The following is a 21,918-nucleotide window of genomic DNA, read 5'->3' on the forward strand; positions in this document are numbered from 1 at the left end:
TGACCCTAAACTAGAGAGATTATCCTGGATTAACCAATGTGCCCAATGTAATCACAAAGGTCATTAAAAGTGGAAGAGGGAGAGAATAACAGAGTAAGAGGAAGATGTGACTATATAAGACAGGAACAGAGAGCTGCAACATTGCTGGCTTGGAAATTAAAGGGAGGCATCGACCAGCCAAGGAATGCGGGCAACCATGAAGAGCTGGAAAAGACAAAGAAATGAACTCTCCTCTGAAGCCTTCGGAAAGGAATGCAAGTCTGCTGACACCTGGACTTTGGCACGGTAAGGCCCACACCAGACTTCTGTTCTACAAAAATGTAATACATTTGTTTTATAGTAAGCCACTAGATTTGTGGTAAATTGTTAAAGCAGTAATAGAAAACTAATATATTAATAAATTATATGGAACTGAATGTTCTTAGGACATGAATTTTAAAATGCAAACTTTTTTCCATCTCAAACAACAAAAGCCACATGATCATCCAAAATATTCATATAATCAACTTAAAAGCTACTCTGTAAATATTTAACAAATACATTGTAAAAATTACATATGCATTAAGTAGAAATATTTTATTGAAGGGACTTGGAAATCTACTCTCAAGAACAAAGCACATTCACGATCAACAGGAATAAAGACAAAATGTAGTAAAGAGAAACTACTAGAGGAAAAAAAAAAATGCTTGAAAAAGGTTTGTTGAATTAGGTAGTTTATGAGTCTGGGACTCAGCACAAATCACTGATGGGATTATATATTACCACCACACTTAGAAGATGGGACAGACAAAACCAAGAACTTCCAAGGATACCACTTACTGATGGATTAAAACATCTAGAATATTTTTAATCAGTTGTTAACAATGGATTAAAACATCTAGAATATTTTTAATCAGTTGTTAACAATGGATTAAAACATCTAGAATATTTTTAATCAGTTGTTAAAATAACCAATAAGAATAAAAGACAGCAAACTGAAGATATTATTCTCTCACTGTATGATTTGTGGTCTGCTTCTCCAACTTTAAACAAGACATGCATTACTGTACCTTATGTATAGAATTCAGCAAGTAATTCTGAAACCATACTAGCATTCGTTAAATAATCCTGTGAGTAGAAAATATTTTAAAAATCTTCCAGCCTTCTGAATGATTCAGAATACCATGCAAACAAATTTCTAGAATTCATGGGAACACAAATGACTCAAGTAAGGGTTGTTAATCAAGGTAACTCTAAATAAAGAGAAAACTCCCTCAGTCTTCTATACCAAACAATAATATACCTTTATAAGACATATAAGCCCAAGAAAAATACATTCTATAAGGATTATACAAATAAATTTAAATTAGCATATTACTAGTCTTAACTGTAACATAAACGTACATGTAAAAGTAAACAATTTACCTTTCAAAAACAGTCATTTGAAATAATTGAAATGTAATCATTTGATAGCATTATATTTAGTTTGCAGTTAAGAGAAGATGCAGAGCTTTATCTTCTGGCAATGCAGAAGTTATGCTCAAACTAATTATGCAGCAATGATTTTCCAGTTGAATGATTTAGTTTAAGAATTTTGCTTCACTTACAGATTTCTATTTAATGAGAAGCTTGCAATGAAATATTGGAATTTAAGCTCTCTGCCTGTTTGTTTACCTGAATCATAGACTCTCCCAACTGTGTTTCATCCACTTCCAATATCATCATTTTGATTTCCTCATATGGTACCCGAAAAGAACTCAGGAAGATTGCTAAGAGGAAGAGGAAAAAAAAGGTTAATAATGAAGAAGGTAAGAAAACAATTTGAGATGTAGTTCTATATATAAAATCAAAAATAATTCATAAAGTGAGAGATTTTAATTATTTAATATAATTACTGTGGGGGAAACTTTCATTAGCACATTTTATACCCTTCTCCAGTTTTAGAACTAGTGTTTAAACAACAGTCCTATATTATTATGCTGGTTCTGAGGTTGATTTTTAATGCTTAGTTATTAGCCTAACATAGGAATGGTGCCAATTTTGATGTGATTTTAGAAAACTGAAATATGTTTAGAACACTATAGAGATATCACATTGTAATGAAAAGAACCATAAAACCTCAATATGTACATGTAATATTTATCTACACATGTGTGTTATTAGCCTGCATAATATCTTCTGGCCTTACTAAATAGTTCAGAAAAAAAATTTTTTTAAGAAAACTGCTAAGCAGTGCATTAACACTTTTCCAAGTTATAATAGCACTTCACTGTTCAGAAATATTGTAGACAATATGCCAGAGAAATACCTTTTTTATGTAACTAAAGCTTAAATATGCAATATTAGAACACAAATTTCAATGGAAAACTGTCCAAATGGACTAGATGGGATAATATGTTATTACTGAGAATTTCAACATTATTTCCATTTTTATACCTCATACATCTTATTTTAAAACACAATGATTTCAAAAGTATATAAGAATATTTTCATAGCATTAGATTTAATGCTTTTACTGTTTCTCCCCTTATTTGACTAGTATTATTGTTTCTTCTGTCCAGTGACAGATGTCACTTCTTGAACACACACAGACCTTGCTACCACTACCTACTACTTTGTTTTATATACCAAACATATCATTTCACTTGTAGGTACTTTCATATAAAAACACTATTTTACATAAGACAGAGAAAACATGATCTTTCTTGGAGTAAGGCTGTATTCCTGAGGATACCATGGATCAATTACAGACGAACAACGAGAGCACCATCTGTGTTCTTATTATCAGCTTCATTCACACATTTTGAACTCACACATAAACGTGGGATAATAGTGCTAGAAATTATAAATGTGTATAACCCTCAATATCCCAAGCATAAGATGGAACAAAGGAGCTAAATGATATTGTAAAAGATAGAGATTAGTGGAATTATAAAAGGATAACCCCATTATAGACATTAGAAAGCACAAAAATATAATATATATATGATCTCAAAGAGATAATCAATGAATAATTGATAGAAAGGGAATAAAATCTAAATCTGTACATCATGTATAAAACAAGTTGCATATGATTGTAGGATTAAATATAAATATTAACAAATAGGAATATTAGAAGAAATTTAGCATGGCAAATTAGCTCATTTATGGTTAGAGAAGAACTTCTTAATCATAAAAATCAGTGAAAAACATATGAAAAGATTGATATCTGACAAAATAAAAAGAAAACACTAAAACAATTAAAAGCGCTTAAAACAATTAGAAAGCAAGGAAATTGGGGGGATGAACCTGCCTCAAAATTCAGAGGGCTTTCTCCCACTTCATTTAGAAAACAGTGAGGTCCAAATAGGAAAATGAGAAAAATGTATGAAAACGCAAAGGAATAAGAAAAAAGTTACAAAAAAATAATAAATAATATGTTAAACATCAGAAGTAAGCAAATTGAGAAGGCAAATTGTTAAGATAGTACCTGTATTGCAAACTTAGAAAGATAGTAAGATTAATCAGAATCCTTAAAATTCCCTTTGAGAGACAGTAAATTCTACTCAAGAAACCTAACCATGGACACAATAACAAAATGTAGAAAAGGTTATAATGTTAAATAGCAAGATTAAAAGGAAAGAATTATACCAAGGCATAATATAGTAATTGAGAGAAAGAAATTATAGTTTTGTATTTCAGGCAGCATGGCAAAGTAGACAGAGAACCTTGAAATATTTTTTAAAATTATTTTTTATCTTAATCTTAAATCTATTTCTGAGCTGTAGTGAAAGAAAGGAAAATAGAAATCCTGGAGAAAATGAAATAATTACTTAAAGAAATGAAAGAAAAGTTTGAAACACTGGACAGGAAAGAAAAGAACATTATGAAAGAGAAACAAAGATTTGAGGGAGAAAAAAACTTTAAAAATATATATATTTAGCTACTGAAATGGAAAACTCACATGGATTAGACATCAGATAAAGAGAAAATTGGTGACATAGGCAGAGAAGCTACCCAAAACACAAAGACAAAGAGATGGAAAAGTACTAGGTTAAGAGACATAGAAGATGAGTAAGGACACCTAAAAATGTCTTCTTGGAGTTCCAAAAGGAACACATGCACATACACAGACGCATGCACGCGCGTGCGTGCGCACACGCACACGCACACACACACCAGGGAAGAAGGATATTTAAAGAGAAAATGTCATTTTCCAGAATTTTAGAGAGAGACAAATCATTAGAACAAGGAGGCTCAACAAGTCCTAAACATAATTTTTTCTTTAAAGCTACATTAGCTTCTTGTAAAACACCAAGCATGGGAGAGTTTGTACAGTGGGAACACTCAAGCTTTCATACTGGAAGAGAAAATTTGTACGAATGCAGAACAGGTATATATACTTAGGGTAGAGGTATACTTAGAGAAAAGCCAAACGTTTTCTGTAAATGGCTACATGGTAAATATTTTAGGTTTTGTGAGCTATACAGTCTGTCACAACTACTCAACTCTGCTATTGCAGCCCCCAAAGCAGCCATAGATAATATGTAAAAGACGGCCCTGGCTAAGTTCCAATAAAACCTGTTTAAAAAAGCAGGCAATGGATGACATTTGCCTGAGAACTATAGTATGCCACACCCTTAGTATCACCAAAAGTAGGAAACAACCCAGAGGTCGAATGAAATAAAGTATAATATTCAAAGAATGTTATACACACTAAACTGCAATGAAAATGAATACACTACAGCTAAATGCATTAACATGGTATGATTTTATACATGTAATATTCAATATTAGTCAAAACCAACAACTTATTGTTTAGGAACATGTATGTGGTTGGTAAAACTGTAGAGAAAAAAGGAAGGGAATATTTAACTCAAGATTCAGGATAAGGTTACTTCTCATAGGAAGGGGGATAAGATTAGAGAGGGTCATATATAAGTCCCTAAGTATTAGTAATGTTCCATTTCTTTAGGTATGAATGTTTGATTTATATATCATGCATTTCATATATTCTCTTGTATGTATAATACGTCATAATAATATATGTAAAACAAATTTAAATGAATAATATGAAAACAAAATGCATCTGGTGGAAAATGGTGACATAATGTGTGGTAAAGGATTAAGTTTTGGAAAAAGGTGACATACTGTGTGGTAAAGGATTAAGTTTACCCAAGTAAGGTCTGGCTCCTATGAGGTATTCTGTAAGCCCTAATGCCCTGTGTGAAAAAAGTGTCTTTGTTTACTGGGGGCATTCACTGGACCACACCAGACAGTTTATGCTAATAATGTGATTTATGGTGGGGGCTTTGGGTCACACAATATTAGCTTGAACTGTGGAGGGGCTGGGAACTAAGGCCATCATATGGGGGTTCAGCTATAATCAAGACCCAGTAAAAACTCTGAACACCAAGGCTAGGGTGAGCATCTCTATTGGCAATAATCTGTGAGAACTGTCACACATCATTGCTGGGAGAAGCTACTACTGTCCATGGCTCCACTGGGAGAGGACAACTACAAACTTTATGCTTACAACTCTCCTGGACTCTGCCCCACATGCCTCTTCCCTTTGCCAATTTTAATCTGTACCATTTTGCTCTAATAAACTATAACCATGAGTAAAACAGCTTTCAGTCAATTCTGTGAGTCCTTCTAACAAATTATCAAACTTAAGAGTGGTCTTGGGGACCCCCAAATTTGCAACTGGTGTCAGAAGTGAAGGTAGTCTTGGGGACCCCCTAACTTTGCAAATAAAACAACTATATGATCTCACTTATACAATTACGTAACTATATAAACATAAATAACATAATGTACAATTAATAATACATGTTTAACAACATACAATTATACATGAAAGAAAAAATTAAATGTGAATAGAAAAATCTACTTTGCAGACAGACGTAACTTATTCCTTAACTTTCTTCTATATTTGTAATTCATCCACTACTTTCAGGTATTATTCCATAATTAACATATATATTAAACAGATATATTTATAAAGATTGAATTATGTTTTTTTTTATAGTTTATGAATAAGTTTTGGGGAAAACATTTGCTATAACTAAGGGCAAATAAACTACAGAAGAGTTGAAAATGGCCTAATGCATAACACAAATCAGAAAATAAGCATAGACCTTTAAAAAAAATTTTAAGTTATTGAGAATAATGAGATACTCATTTCAAGCTTAAAAAATATCCATTAAACTGAATCTTTGTACTAGCATGCATTTTATCCTTCAAAATGTGATTATATTGACCCCAGTGGGAAGCTTTGAATGCAGTGAAGAAGTGTAAAGTGTGCAGATTTTGGAACCAGTCACACATGTTTTTTGCAAGGGAACTTACAAATATTTAAACCTTTACATTAATTCCTAGGTTTCAGGGTTCCTCCCTTTATAGCTCTACTACCCACTCCAAAAAATCTGGTAAAGCATATGAACCTTGTAAAACTCCTGAGCCATCTCTTGATCCTAGAATGGCTAGAATTCTCTCTTTTAAACTGAGCCCAGAGTCTGCCAAAACCTTTACAAACTCAAAATATAGGGACCCCAACCCACCTTTAAATAAATAGGTAAATAAATCTGTGGATTTTAGATCCTTTCTGCAAAACTCTGTGAAATATTTCAGTTAAGGGAAATCTAAGAGAAAGTATCTTAGATTTCTAAGTGATATGATAGAGTCTTGTCACCATCACAAGACTCTTCTCAGAATTCAGTATCTCAGAAGACTCTGAATTTCCTAGACAAAAACCAGCTGTGAATCAGACTATAATTACAGTAAAGATTATAGGCTGCTAAAGCTTCTTAAAGCTTAAATCATAACACTTGCTACAATCAGAGAGGGTAAGAATAATCTGAGATGGATTACCTCATAATATGATGACCTGGTATGAATTCTGACCTTTTGATCTTATACATTAAAACATGTATAACAATTAAATGAATGAATACATATGCCCTAGCTACAGCAACCCAGACAACAATATCCTTCTTTATGATAATATAATTTTGTTATCTCTAAACAGGAATAAATATGCCCTATACCTACTGGCCATTTTCAAAATCAGCAATCTTTTTCAAGTCACTGAACTGCTACACCCACCAGATACCCTACTTACAATGTCAATACTACTACCTACATGATGAGACTGTAGTAAAGGTTAAAGAGCTAAATACAGAACTAGCACACCAGCTATTACAATTAAATTTGAAATCCCATTTAGCACATGTGTGTAATATGTAAGTAGAACCCTATTCAACAAGTCAAGTATTCAACTTTGAGATGGCTATTTAGGCTATCTTATCATGGCTAACCCATCTAAAAAGAATTATACTCAAAATGATATTTCTTTAGGACACCTACCTAACAAGACAATTTGTAACGCAGGTCATAAACATTTTTCAAGACAAAAATCATCTTTCAAATCACAGAGTATAGAACTTTTTGACATTATCTAAGTTACTAATGCTTTTAACAGAGACAATGTTCCTTTAAGAGGGAAATGCCCTGAAATATCTGTATCACATAACAAACCCCCAAATTTCACTGGTCTAACCTCCCCTGCAAAACATATTTCTAATTCAGACTACATGTCCATCACACACCAGGAAGACAGGCTCTTTTACTTATCATCCTCATATCAGGATGATGAACACCACTCTGGGTGCGGGGCAGAGAGCACTGCTCCCATCAGCTATTAACGCTTCCACACATAAGTTACCTCATCCCCATTGATATTTTCATTGGCCCAAGCAGGTCACATGGTACCACCTAACTTGAAAGGGGCAGGTATGTGCCCAGAAATAGAAAACTGTGTATTGGCCAATAGCACTAATGTCTGCACACTGCCCGTGGGGATTCTGTCAGGCTTACACTGCAGACAAGAGATGGCCCTCTGCCATAATGAGTTGCAAAACAAGAGGGTTCCAAACCTTTCACAAAAGGAATGTCAACTCTGCCTTCTCTGTACACTAACTTAACTCCCTCTTTAATCAATAGCATGGATCTTTATCCTCTCATCAAGAATTGTTTTGTCCCAATACTTGCAAAAAGCTCACTTGAGGAATGTAATAATTGAAAAGCAGACTAAAAGCCATGTTAGCTCTTCATGCCTCTAGACTCTCCAAATGTTATCCCTCTTATAGCATCAGAAAAGTAATATATCCAGATCATACTATCTCAGTTCCAAATAGAACTATCTTTGATGCATTTAAGATGCAGTTAGAAATCAGTCAAAAGCAAAACTGTTTGCCCTCTTCTCCCACAATAATTCAGTCAGGAAAACAATTCAATACTAAGAATTTAGCTCCTGTAACAATAATTAAATCTAAAATATTTCCAGTCAGTACTTTTGAGGAAAGGCTTTGAACTGCTCAGATGGGATAACAGAATTCATTTTAATCATCATCCTTATTTCCATTAACATTCCAACCTCCTTTGTGTGTGATCAAGTATCACAAATAATAGAGATTCAGCGGTATAGAAGAAATAATCCACTACCAATATTTTTCAAAATATTATGTCATCACCTAAATTCCATAATTCTTTACTGTTATACTTAAAAGAAAGACTTTAAAGGGTAGGTCTCTTTTCAGTTACGGGAGATATATTTCCCTTTCTTAGTTTTATCTTCTAATATGCATTAATCTTTTGAAGAATGTAACTCATAATTTACCTAAAGGAAAGGAAAATTATCTTTGAATTTATTATAAATAATAATAAAATTAACATAAAATGAAAAGCAAGTCAAAAAGAAAATGAAATAATTTAAACGAACCAGTGTGTTCAGTGGTGTGTTTCACTAATTTAATTGTATTGAAATCTGATACTTACAAAGGTTCTGGGCAACTTTAGAATCTAGAAATTTAAGTTCTTTAATTCTTCTCTTAATAGCTTTCTTCTCTTCAAAATCTTCTTCTCTTCTCTCTGTAAAATCAAGGATAGATCCATGTTAAGGGTGGTAGGCACTCAATTGCCAAAAGACAGGATACGAACTTTGTCATAAAAGAATCTAAAAAAAGATATAAATCATTTAAATCAGTTATAAAAATAATAGAATAATAGATATCCCAAGACCTAAACTATTTCAGATAGGGAGTGGTGGCTCTTTCCCTAGAAAAACTACTAAGAGTAAATATTTAGAGGTCTAAACAGCAAAAACAAAAACAAAGCTGATGTGCACTATGGAAACCAATGCTATCAGGTGAAGAATAAGTACAGTTAGCTCCTTTGAACAATGTACAGTACACAATTATAAAAGTAAATGTATTACACTTAGGATAGGTTAAGGAGTTAGCTCTAAGAGCGCTAAACAAAGACAAACACCTAGCTGTTTTACGTTTGATATACCTTGTTCATTTAAAAAGACAGCTCATGTAAAACTTGAAGAGTAGAATGTTTACAATTTGTTTTCCAAATCTTAGAAAAATATTCAAATTTTGATAATCAACCTACTTTATCTGAGCTTTTAAAACTCAGCAAATGCACTTAACCTCTCTGTCTTTGCTAAAAAATAAGTAAGAGAATAAATACATCATGCTAAACAACAATATATGAACTGTGATTATAGCACAGCACATGAGAGTCAAGGTTAACAGCTGTAACCTATAAAGCGATCCTGTCATCTTTCCTCTCGTCTCTTTTGCATACGTTGACAGCACTTCTGATGAACGTAAGTCATCTTTACAAAATTAGGATCTTGATAACAAAGAACAACGGATCAAATTGTTTAGTTAGATACGTACAAATAAATCACAAATGTTGAGGAAGAATAATTTCGAAAACAATCTTCACATACAAGATAGCACATTATAATTAAATTCTTTGTATATCAGAAAAGCACTATAATTACATGTTTAGGTACACAGTGTGAAATAGGGATCAAATTTTATACTTTTCAAAATGTTTATTAACTAATTATCTCTATCATTTTATGAATAATCAACCATCTTTCTCAACTGATTTTATATTACACTTTTAGTCTATGTGTTTTCCTGGACTTCTAATTCTGCTCCACTGTTCCATGTACTACTCTTGTGCTACTATCATTCTGTCTTAAGCACTATAGGATTTATGATATATCTTACTATATAATTGGCTGTTCAAATTACTTTTCTTCCTTTTCTAAACTTGCTTCACTTTTCTCATTTATTTTTCCACAGGAACCTTAGAGTAATTCCGAAGTTCCAAAAATAAAATCCACTTGAATTGTATTTGAATTGCAAGGCATTTGTAAACAGATTCAGGCAAATTTGATATGTTGACAATTTCTAAACTTCCTAATCATGAACATGACATGTGTCTATAACTTTTTAACTTAACACAGTACTCTGCGTAGGCATCCTGTATATTTATTGTTAGTGTTAGGTATCCTAAGTATGTCTATTACACTCCTATTATACTCCTGGGGGTATTAATTCTACATTTCCCCACTATACTTTGCAACTAGTTACTGCTGGAATACAGAAACTGTTGAATTTTACATATATGTTTTATAATCATTCACTTTACTTATTTATTCTTTCATTCAAGTAAGAAGTATTTATTAAGCACCAACTAAAAAAGACCATGCTAGACAAAATGGAGATGTCTTGACCTCAAAGAATTTAAGGACCAATAGAGAGGACTGCAAAGTAAATGGCAATTACAGTACATAGATATATCTTCCGTGTTTGGGTAAGAACCACAGGATATTAAAGAAAATTAACCTATACTTGCCAGAGACAGTCTTCATGGAATGAATGATATCTAAGCAAAAGCTAGAAAGCGAAAAGAAGTTAGTCAGGTGAGAAAGTTTTAGGGTGCGGGAAGGAAGGACACAGACAGATAACGGAAAGATAGTGTTTCAGGTTCTGCAAGAACTTGAAGGGCACAGAAAGAATTAAGAATAATAAGAGCTGGGGTCTTCCCTGGGGGGCGCAGTGGTTGAGAGTCCGCCTGCCGATGCAGGGGACACAGGTTCATGCCCCAGTCCGGGAAGACCCCACATGCCACGGAGCGGCTGGGCCCATGAGCCATGGCCGCTGAGCCTGCGCGTCCGGAGCCTGTGAACGGGAGAGGCCACAGCAGTGAGAGGCCCGCGTACCACAAAAAAAAAAAAATAATAATAATAATAAGAGCTGGACTTCCTTGGCAGCGCAGTGGTTAAGAATCTGCCTACCAATGCAGGGGACACGGCTTTGATCCCTGGTCCAGGAAGATCCCACATGCCACGGAGCAACTAAGTGCATGCGCCACAGCCACTGAGCCTGTGCTCTAGAGACCGCAAGCCACAACTACTGAGCCTGCGTGCCACAACTACTGAAGCCCACGTGCCTATAGCCCATGCTCCACAATAAGAGAAGCCACCGCAATGAGAAGCCCGCACGCCACAACAAAGAGTAGCACCAGTTCACCTCAACTAGAGAAAGCCCTTGCGCGCAACGAAGACCCAACGCAGCCAAAAATTAATTAATTAATTAAAGAAGAAGAACAAAGAATATTTGGTGTAAATAAATGACACCAGAAATTAATCAGACATCAGATCATGCAAGACCTTTTAAGCCATGATAAGAATTCTGGCTTTTATCCTCCGAGCAACATGGAGCCAGTGAAGGCTTAAGCATGAGAGAGACAACAAAAGAACTGAATTATAGAAAAAACTCAGCTTACTGAAGGTGTATTGAAAGAGTGGCAAAAATAATTGTAGAAGGGCAAGACAGAAGGGAGTTGTAGTAATCCAAATGAGAAAAAAATGGGACCTCACCCAGACCACCAGGATGGAGAGAATAGATGAGCCCTCAAAGCAGAATCCAGTCCAGACCCATCTCTTGAGTTCCAGCTTGACTATCCAACTGCCTAGTCTCACACCTCTACTTGGATGTCTAATGGGCACCTTCAACTTCACGTGTCCAAAACCCACATTCACACACCTCCATGCTGCTCTTCCTGGAATTTTCCTCATCTTAGAAATGGGAATGCTCTTATTGCAATTGCTCAAGTCACAAAGCTTGAAGTCATCCTCTTTCCATTAACCCAAAACTACATTTAGTCCATCAGTGAACCCCATCAATTCTAACTCTAAAATATTCACTAAAATTTAGTATTAAATTTAAAATTTAATATTCACTAAAATAAGCAGGGGCTACTATACTCCCCTGCTTGTGGCTACCATCCTTTCTCACCTGGATCACAATTGCTTTCTAACTAGTCTCCCCATTTCCAAGCTTAACCAACTGCAGTCTCTTCATCACAACGCAGCAAAAGACTCCTGTTAAACCTTAACAGAAAAGGTTTACTTCTCTCACTTCCTTATACAGAATAGCACCCCAACCCCCACCCAGTATTTTCTATCAACATCACTCTGCCTTTTTTCTCCTCCAAAGCACTTACTCCTCACATATCATAAATCTGATACTGTCTCTCTTCTCCCATTAGAAAGCAAGTTGCTAGAGGCAGGAACCTTGTTCACCATTGTATGCTGAGCATCAAGCCTGGAACATAACAGAAGCTCAGTAAATGTCTGTAGGTATGTACGTACCTGCAGACTAAAGGAGAAAGAAGGATTTAAGTAACCAGGCAGATGATGATGGTGCTGTTTATTTAATTCAGCAACAAACGAGGAACAGTTTTGACCTAGTCCAGTTTTAAACATGTGTAGTTTGAGGAGCTCTTTTATCTACACGTAGTCATGTACAAGAGGCAGCTGAATGTACAGAAGAGAAACCTGAAACAGTGATACAGGTATCAGTCCTAATAATTATTCTACTGACTGTCACAGGTTCTCCAGGTATCAGCAAATATTGACACATTTGTCTCCTTATTCCTAGTATTGAAATCTTTTCCTTGTCTTGTTATACTGGTTAAAATTTTCAGATGAAGGCGAGTAAAAATTTTATTAGTGAACTTCCTTTCCTCAACCTGACCAAATGGCAATACTTTACTCGTTAGAAAATGTATACATTTTATTTTCCTATCTTTATCCTCAAGAAAAAGGCTGATTCTAAGTTTTTAAAAATCAGTTTATTTCTCAACAGCAGTAACCTGCCACATTCTGAAACATTTTCTGGTCTACATAAAGAAAAAAGTCAAAGAAACGAATAACCTTAAATTTTAAATAATATTGACTGAACATCTACTAGGCATTGCACTGAACACTTTCTGTTGCACTTGCTTATATAATTCTCATAAGAGTAATACTATTTCTGTGACTACTATCATCATCATCATAATCATGATGAGAAAGATAATGCTTAAGGTAAGTAGCTTTAAAAGCAACAGATCTGATAAAAGAATAAGGGTCACTACACTTTGACTCTAATATTCTTTCCACTAGTTGTCAAATATGTTAGGTGTCACATTAAAAAAAAGAAAAAAGTTTATCTAGCAATCTTGACCACTTTAACCTGCAAATCAGAAACTGAAGCAATTTTAACCATTTCGGCTTTTTTATAAAAACGACAAATTAGACTCTTATTGAGTTTAATGTATCAGCATACCCATAATGCAATGAAATCATGGCTTTCTCCTCTCTTATCTGCTCCATATAGTCAAAGGATGGCTGCGGAAAGATGGAATGGAAATAGGGTAAAGGGGGGAAGAAGCAGAGTTTTCTAAGACAGAAAAGAAGATTCAAAAAAAAAAAAAAAGTAGAAATATGCTTATGTAGATATGAAACCAGATAATCAGTTTATTATCCAAACAGACTGATTTGGTTAAAATCTTTCATACTGAGAAATAATGAAAAGTACTGCTGGGGGAAAAAACACAGCCAGATAATGGACTGCCTCAAATCAGAGTAAAACCAGTGAAAATGTTTATGCAAATGTCACTGATAAAGCAGAAAATACATGTTGACAACAACAGGGATGCATTAAAGAGGAATAAGAATAAAGGAGGCTGTTTAGCGGGAATGAAATTTTTTCACAAAATCCTGTTTCAGTTTCCCATGCTGACAGTATCTTTGTGGAATACTAGCCAGGAGAGTGCAGGGTCCTGCAGGGAACTCAGGCTTGGAATCTCAATGCCACGTTCTGCCATCCTGGCCCCACAGAGTACCAGACACAGTCCACTGCGGCTTACATCCCTCACCTGGAGACACTGGCCCTCTAAGGACTTGTGAGAATGAAGTGAAATGATCATTACCTTCCTGAAACCATCCCCTACCTCAGCAGTGACAGAGAAAAAAGGGATAAGAAACAGAGTGCCTGACCACAGCTCAGGAGCCCAGAGGCGAGCACATTTTAGATTCATCCCATCCACTGGTGGAGCTCCTATTCTAAACCCAGTACCAACACATTTTCACTAAAAGACTAGCTCTCCTCAAGTATGAGCCATAAAGTCAGATTATTAGTGCCATTAGACTAGCTTTTCTAGTCTAATGGCACTAGCTTTTCTGCCATTAGAAGTCCGTGTTTAACCTTACTTCCTAGAGATGTTGAGTAAGGCTACATTCTTCCGAGAGAAGATTAATCCTGTTCAAGAATGGTTCTGATCACTAACACAGCATATGCCGCATTTCATGAGGGTTTTATGTCAGAAAGAAGTCAAAGATGGCAAAACTCTTTGTTGCCGAGAGCTATGAACTGAAAAAGTCTTTTTTAATTACATTTTCTCTTTATTCTTTTCCTATTTTCAAAGTTTCAAAAATAGCAGCAAAATTATATAAAGAATCTCCTTTCAAAATCTTTTCTTTCATACTAAATTTTCCATTAAATATCACAGTTCCATGGTACATGGTTATACATCTTACTCTAGTTCATTTTCCATTATTTTCTAATCAGATTGATTAAAAATGTGACCTTTTTCTAGGAATAGGATTCCACATAAATTTTACAGTACATTATTTAACCACTGCAAACAATTCTAGAATATGCACAATTCTAGAATATGCACAATTCTCACAATTCTAAATGTGTGAGTACCTAGTAGAAGCACAAAATGTAATAAATACTATGTTTCTCTTTCCACAGTTGAGTATTTTAAATCAGTAAATGTGAATAATAATTTTTTATTCTATTTTTGTCAGAGCTTCCTGGGTAACTATCTTATGACAACGTTTTTAAAATACTAAGCATTTTAATTTTTTCTGGTTTTCATTTAGTACAAGTGCTATTAAATTTTACATGTTGTATGTTTAAAATAAATTACCTTTTTTTTGTTCATTAGATTATTATAGCACTAGCCTTCAGAGGATAAAAGGAAGTGACTGAATGATTAAATAACCATTCTCTATGACACTGAAAGAAGCCAATAAAAATCATCTCAACTACAGAAATAAAGCGAACATAAATCATATGATTAGGAAATGAAAACTGAGGCCTACCACAACCTTCAAATAGGGTGAAAGGTGGGGGCAGGGAGAGAGCTATAAACTAGAGATTATTTGCACAATTGTGGTTGTTTTTCTTCCTGACTTTTCTAACTACTGAGGTTCTAAGAGGCCAATAAAGAGTATCAAAAATTTATTGGGCCGAAATTTAGAAGCAAACAGCCCTTGAATATGAAGTTTAACTACCTCATCTATCAGTGAGGAAACCTAAGTAGAGAAAATATGAGTTACTTGCACGAAGTCACACAAAGGCCTCAGCTGTCACCAGATCCCAGACAAGAACACTGACCACTGCATCACAGGCCCAGAGCAGCTCTGGGACAGGGAATCTGCAGCAGGAAAACAGTCTGCAACCAAGCTCATAAGAGAAAGTTAACTCCCCAAGCGTTGCTTTTTCAGGTAATGGAATTTTCCCTTGCTGCACATGTTTACTGGGAGAGCAGGTGAGGCAGTGAGTGGACCCGGGGAAGGAAGAGAAATGCTTGGTCTCCTGAACACAATGAGCAGAATTTAAAGTTATGGAAAAAAACTATACTTCCAAAGGGAAAGTTGAGAATTCACCATCACTACTCTCACATGGTGGCTCCCTTTGGACGAGGCTCAGTTATTCAGCTACGTGGGGTAAACGGAATGGAAGTCTTAGGGGTGGTATTGAGAACAGGTGAATGGTTGAGAAAAGAAAGCAGATTTCTGAGAGTTAGTACTGCTGGAGTTGTGATAGGACGATATGGTTTCAAGGAAGGTTTAGACAGCTCGAAGATAGAAGATACATACAAAATCCATAGAAAAAAGTGAAAACTTGGAATAAATTAGCATTTTTTAAGTTGGCACTATCCCCTTGGCAAAATATCAAAGTAAACACTTTGGTACTGAAAACTATAATTGTATAAATAGCTTTAGTCATATCTGTCAATGGTTTGATCTGTCAAACCCAGTTTTAATATTTCTAGGCACAAAAATAAATGGCTATGTGCCTAACTGCAAAGAAAATAAATAGGGCAGAAACAGATTTTTTTTTACTCAAATATTAATATATGACTGCCATAACTAATCAGAGCATTTTACTAGCAAAAAGATATCTGTTTGGCAACCCAAGGCTAAGAATTATATAGTATATAAGAAGACTAGTTGAACCACTAAATAAAATCTTATGGAATAGATGATTTCAACATCAGTAACGATCAAAAGTATAGCAAATAAATGCACATTTCTCTATACAATTAGAAGACAAGGGTATAAAACAACTTTTCTTGAAGGACTTTTTCTCTATAACTCAAGTCCTATATGGATAAGGGAGAAGGATTTCACTACTTAACAAGCCTTGAACTAGAGGTGTAGGTAGATTTTTTTTTTAAACGATGTACAAAAGGATTATTAAGGCATTGAGAATACACTTTATAAAAAACTGAAAACATACACTTCAAAGTGATCACGATTTCTACATACTTAACTAAAAGCACTTTGTTTTCTATGTCTCTTTTTCCTTTATGAAAAAACAAGCTGATCAAAACAAACTGTTATAGAAACTACTTCATCTCTAAGGACCTTTGCAACCACAGAAATAAGCAATATTGCTCATCTCAAAAGTATTACCACTACAAACTAAAAGAACCACTTTCTTCAGGTTCCCTGTGTGAATACCCCTTCATGACCAAAGACTTAAATAGCAAAAAAACAGGAGTTCAAACCAAATAAAATTATCAACACCCTTCAAAATCACATATTCAACAACTTTTTTTAACTCAACAAGCTTTGCTGGGGTGAAAAATAACCCTAGGACAGTTAAGCCTATTTATCATGTATATCTTAGTGTTAATTGTTTTAATTAAATTAGTTACAAATTGAGATGAGTTCTGATTGCATAAACCACAGGTATGAGGGAAGAAAGTAAAAGGAATCACTCAGCTACCAGAGAATGAAGCCCAATCTCACATGATCTTTCTTGGCTCATCACAACTTCTATAAAAACATCCCTAAATTGTATCCTCAAAATCTCCGCACTATAAGGAATGTTTCTAGAACCTACCCCTATGAATTATTTCTGAATGTTGCTGTTTCCCATTCATAGAATAATATGTGTATTCATAAAAAATAATTTTTCTAACTATTGTTTTTGCCAGTACAAGCTACTCCCATATATCCTCTGATGATATTACAAAGTAGAAATATACCTCTGCTAAAGAAATTACAAAGCAAAGAATAAAAGTTAATGTATGACATGCTAATGCATACACAAGAGAATCAACTGAAGGGGAAAAGAACCTTATTATGAAAAGAATGAGAACTCAGTGTACATTCCTAATTTAAAAGAAGGATTAAGTCCAAATGAGGACACAGGTAATTCAGGATATCTAGCATGCTGTAGAATGGAAAGACTTAATAAGCCAACTTATTAGTATTTGTACACACAGTGCTAAGTAACCTGGGAACAGAAAAAGTAACAATAAATTATATTAACTGACAGATATAAAGCCATGCCATATTAAATAGGGAGAAGGTCGATGCTCTCACTCCCTCTTTCGAGAACACCGGAATCACAACTAACTGCTGAACAATCATCGACAGGAAGACACTGGAACTCACCAAAAAAGACACCCCACATGGAAAGACAAAGGAGAAGCCGCAATGAGATTGTAGGAAGGGCATTTTCAAAATAAAATCAAATCCCATAACTGCTGGGCGGGTGACTCACAAATTGGAGAACACTGAGACCACAGAAGTCCACCCACTGGAGTGAAGGTTCTGAGCCACACGTCATGCTTCTGAACCTGGGAGTCTGGCAACGGGAGGAGGAATTCCTAGAGAATAAGACTTTGAAGGCTAGTGGGATTTGATTGGAGGATTTCGGCCCAACTAGGGGAAACAAAGACTCCGCTCAGGGCACACAAAATGTAGTGAGCGCATCAGGACCCGGAGGAAGGAGCAGTGACTCCATAGGAGACTGCACCAGACCTACCTGCTAGTGTTAGAGGGTCTCCTGCAGAGGCGGGGGTGGATGTGGCTCACCAAAGGACAAGAAAACTGGCAGCAGAAGTTCTGGGAAATACTCCTTGGCGTGAGCCCTCCCAGAGTCCACCATTAGCCACAACAAAGAGCCCAGGTAGGCTACCGTGCTGGGTAGCCTCAGGCCAAACAATCAACAGGGAAGGAACGCTGCCGCACCCATCAGCACACAAGCAGATAACAGTTTTACTGAGCTCTGCCCACCAGAGCAACAGACAGCTCTACCCACCACCAGTCCCTCCCATCAGGAAACTTCCAAAAGCCTCTTAGATAGCCTCATCCACCAGAGGGCAGACAGCAGGAGCAAGAACTACAATCCTGCAGCCTCTGGAACAAAAACCACACTCACAGAAAGATAGACAAGATGAAGAGGCAGAGGGCTATGTACCAGATGAAGGAACAAGATAAAACCCTAGAAAAACAACTAAATGAAATGGAGATAGGCAATCTTCCAGAAAAAGAATTCAGAATAATGATAGTGAAGATGAGGCACTATGGAAAAGAATGGAGGCAAAGATCGAAATGATGCAAGAATTGTTTAACAAAGATCTGGAAGAATTAAAGAACAAACAAACAGAGATGAACAATACAATAAATGAAATGAAAAATACCCTAGGAGAAATCGATGGCAGAATAACTGAGGCAGAAGAATGGATAAGTGACCTGGAAGACAGAATGGTGGAATTCACTGCTGTGGAACAGAACAAAGAAAAAAGAATGAAAAGACATGAAGATAGCCTAAGAGACTTCTGGGGCAACATTAAATGCAACAACATTCACAATATAGGGCTCCCAGAGGGAGAAGACAGAGAGAAAGGACCCGAGAAAATATTTGAAGAGATTATAGTCAAAAACTTACCTAACATGGGAAAGGAAATAGTCACCCAAGTCAAGGAAGTGCAGAAAGTCCCATACAGGTTAAACCCAAGGAGAAACATGCCGAGACACATAGTAATCAAACTAGCAAAAATTAAAGACAAAGAAAAATTATGGAAAGCAGCAAGGGAAAAACGACAAATAACATACAAGGGAAATCACATAAGGTTAACAGCTGATTTCTCAGCAGAAACTCTACAAGCCAGAAAGGAGTGGCATGATATACTTAAAGTGATGAAAGGGAAGAAACTATAACCAAGATTACTCTACCCAGCAAGGTTCTCATTCAGATTCGATGGAGAAATCAAAAGCTTTAGAGACAAACAAAAGCTAAGAGAATTCAGCACCACCAAACCAGCTCTACAACAAATGCTAAAGGAACTTCTCTAAGTGGGAAACACAAGAGAAGAAAAGGACCTACAAAAACAAACGCAAAACAATTAAGAAAATGGTCATAGGAACATACATATGGATAATTACCTTACACGTGAATGGATTAAATGCTCCAACCAAAAGACACAGGCTTGCTGAATGGACACAAAAACAAGAACCCTATAAATGCAGGTTACAATGGACACACTTCAGACCTAGGGACACATACAGACTGAAAGTGAGGGGATGGAAAAGGATATTCCATGCAAATGGAAATCATAAGAAAACTAGAGTAGCAATACTCATATCAGATAAAATAGACTTTAAAATAAAGAATCTTACAAGAGACAAGGAAGGACACTATGTAATGATCAAGGGATCAATCCAAGAAGAAGATATAACAATTATAAATATATATGCACCCAACATAGGAGCACCTCAATAGATAAGGCCACTGCTAACAGCTCTAAAAAAGGAAATTGTCAATAACACAATAATAGTGGGGAACTTTAACACCTCACTTACACAAATGGACAGATCATCAAAACAGAAAATTAACAAGGAAACACAAGCTTTAAATGACACAATAGACCGATAGATTTAATTGATATTTATAGGACATTACATCCAAAAACAGCAGATTACACTTTCTTCTCAAGTGTGCACGGAACATTCTCCAGGATAGATCACATCTTGGGTCACAAATCAAGTCTCAGTAAATGTAAGAAAACTGAAAAAAATATCAAGCATCTTTTCTGACCACAACACTATGAGATTAGATATCAATTACAGGGAAAAAAACATAAAATATACAAACACATGGAGGCTAAAAAATACGTTACTAAATAACCAAGAAATCACTGAAGAAATCAAAGAGGAAATCACAAAATACCTAGAGACTAATGACAATGAAAACACGACGATCCAAAACCTATGCGATGCAGCAAAAGCAGTTCTAAGAGGGAAGGTTATAGCTATACAAGCCAACCTCAAGAAACAAGAAAAATCTCAAATAAACAATCTAACCTTACACCTAAAGGAACTAGAGAAAGAAGAACAAACAAAACCCAAAGGTAGCAGAAGGAAAGAAATCATGAAGATCAGAGCAGAAATAAATGCAATAGAAACAAAGAAAACAATAACAAAGATCAATAAAACTAAAAGCTGGTTCTTTGAGAATATAAACAAAATTGATAAACCATTAGCCAGATTCATCAAGAAAAGAGAGAGACGACTCAATTCAATAAAATTAGAAATGAAAAAGGAGAAGTTACAACAGATACCACAGAAATACAAAGCATCCTAAGAGACTACTACAAGCAACTCTATGCCAATAAAATGGACAACCTAGAAGAAACGGACAAATTTGTAGAAAGGTATAAGCTTCCATGACTGAACCAGGAAGAAACAGAAAATATGAACAGACCAATCACAAGTAATGAAATTGAAACTGTGATTAAAAATCTTCCAACAAACAAAAGTCCAGGACCAGATGGCTTCACAGGTGAATTCTATCAAACATTTAAAAAAGAGCTAACACCCATCCTTCTCAAACTCTTCCAAAAAACTGTAGAGGAACACTCCCAAACTCATTCTATGAGGTCACCGTCACCCTAATACCAAAACCAGACAAAGATACTACAAAAAAAGAAAATTACAGACCAATATCATTGCTGAATATGGATGCAAAAATCCCCAACAAAACACAAGCAAACAGAATCCAACAACACGTTAAAAGGATCATACACCATGATCAAGTGGGATTCATCCTAGAGATGCAAGGATTATTCAATATACGCAAATCAATCAATGTGATACACCATATTAACAAACTGAAGAATAAAAACCATACAATCATCTCAATAGATGCAGGAAGAGATTTTGACAAAATTCACCACCCATTTAACATAAAAACTCTCCAGAAAGTGGGCATAGAGGGAACCTATTTCAACATAACAAGGTCATATATGACAAACCCACAGAAAACATCATACTCAATGGCGAAAAACTGAAAGCATTTCCTGTAAGATCAAAAACAAGACAAGGATGCCCACTCTCACCACTATTATTCAACATAGTTTTGGACGTCCTAGGCATGGCAATCAGAGAAGAAAAAGAAAAAAGAGGAATACAAGTTGGAAAAGAAGAAGTAAAACTGTCACTGTTTGCAGATGACATGATACTATACATAAAGAATCCTAAAGATGCCACCAGAAAAATACTAGAGCTAATCAATGAATTTGGTAATGTTGCAGGATACAAAATTAATGCACAGAAATCTCTTGCATTCCTATACACTAATGATGAAAAATCTGAAAGAGAAATTAAAGACACACTCCCATTTACCACTGCAACAAAAATAATAAAATACCTCAGAAAAAACCTACCTAGGGAGA

The 21,918-nt window shown here is 35.3% G+C and overlaps 1 protein-coding gene across 1 annotated transcript in view; it reads right to left on the bottom strand.

Moving 5' to 3' along the window:
- DIAPH3 (diaphanous related formin 3) overlaps positions 1-21,918 on the bottom strand; it is a 539,529-nt gene that overhangs the window by 268,395 nt on the left and 249,216 nt on the right. The window contains exons 18-19 of the mRNA XM_073795265.1: positions 8,797-8,889; positions 1,654-1,748 (exon numbers count right to left, since the gene is read on the bottom strand). Of these exons, the coding sequence (XP_073651366.1) occupies positions 1,654-1,748; positions 8,797-8,889 (188 nt within the window). The remainder of the gene's footprint in view (positions 1-1,653; positions 1,749-8,796; positions 8,890-21,918) is intronic.

Source organism: Tursiops truncatus, chromosome 18 (genome assembly GCF_011762595.2).
Source record: "Tursiops truncatus isolate mTurTru1 chromosome 18, mTurTru1.mat.Y, whole genome shotgun sequence".
Taxonomy (NCBI): Eukaryota; Metazoa; Chordata; class Mammalia; order Artiodactyla; family Delphinidae; genus Tursiops; species Tursiops truncatus.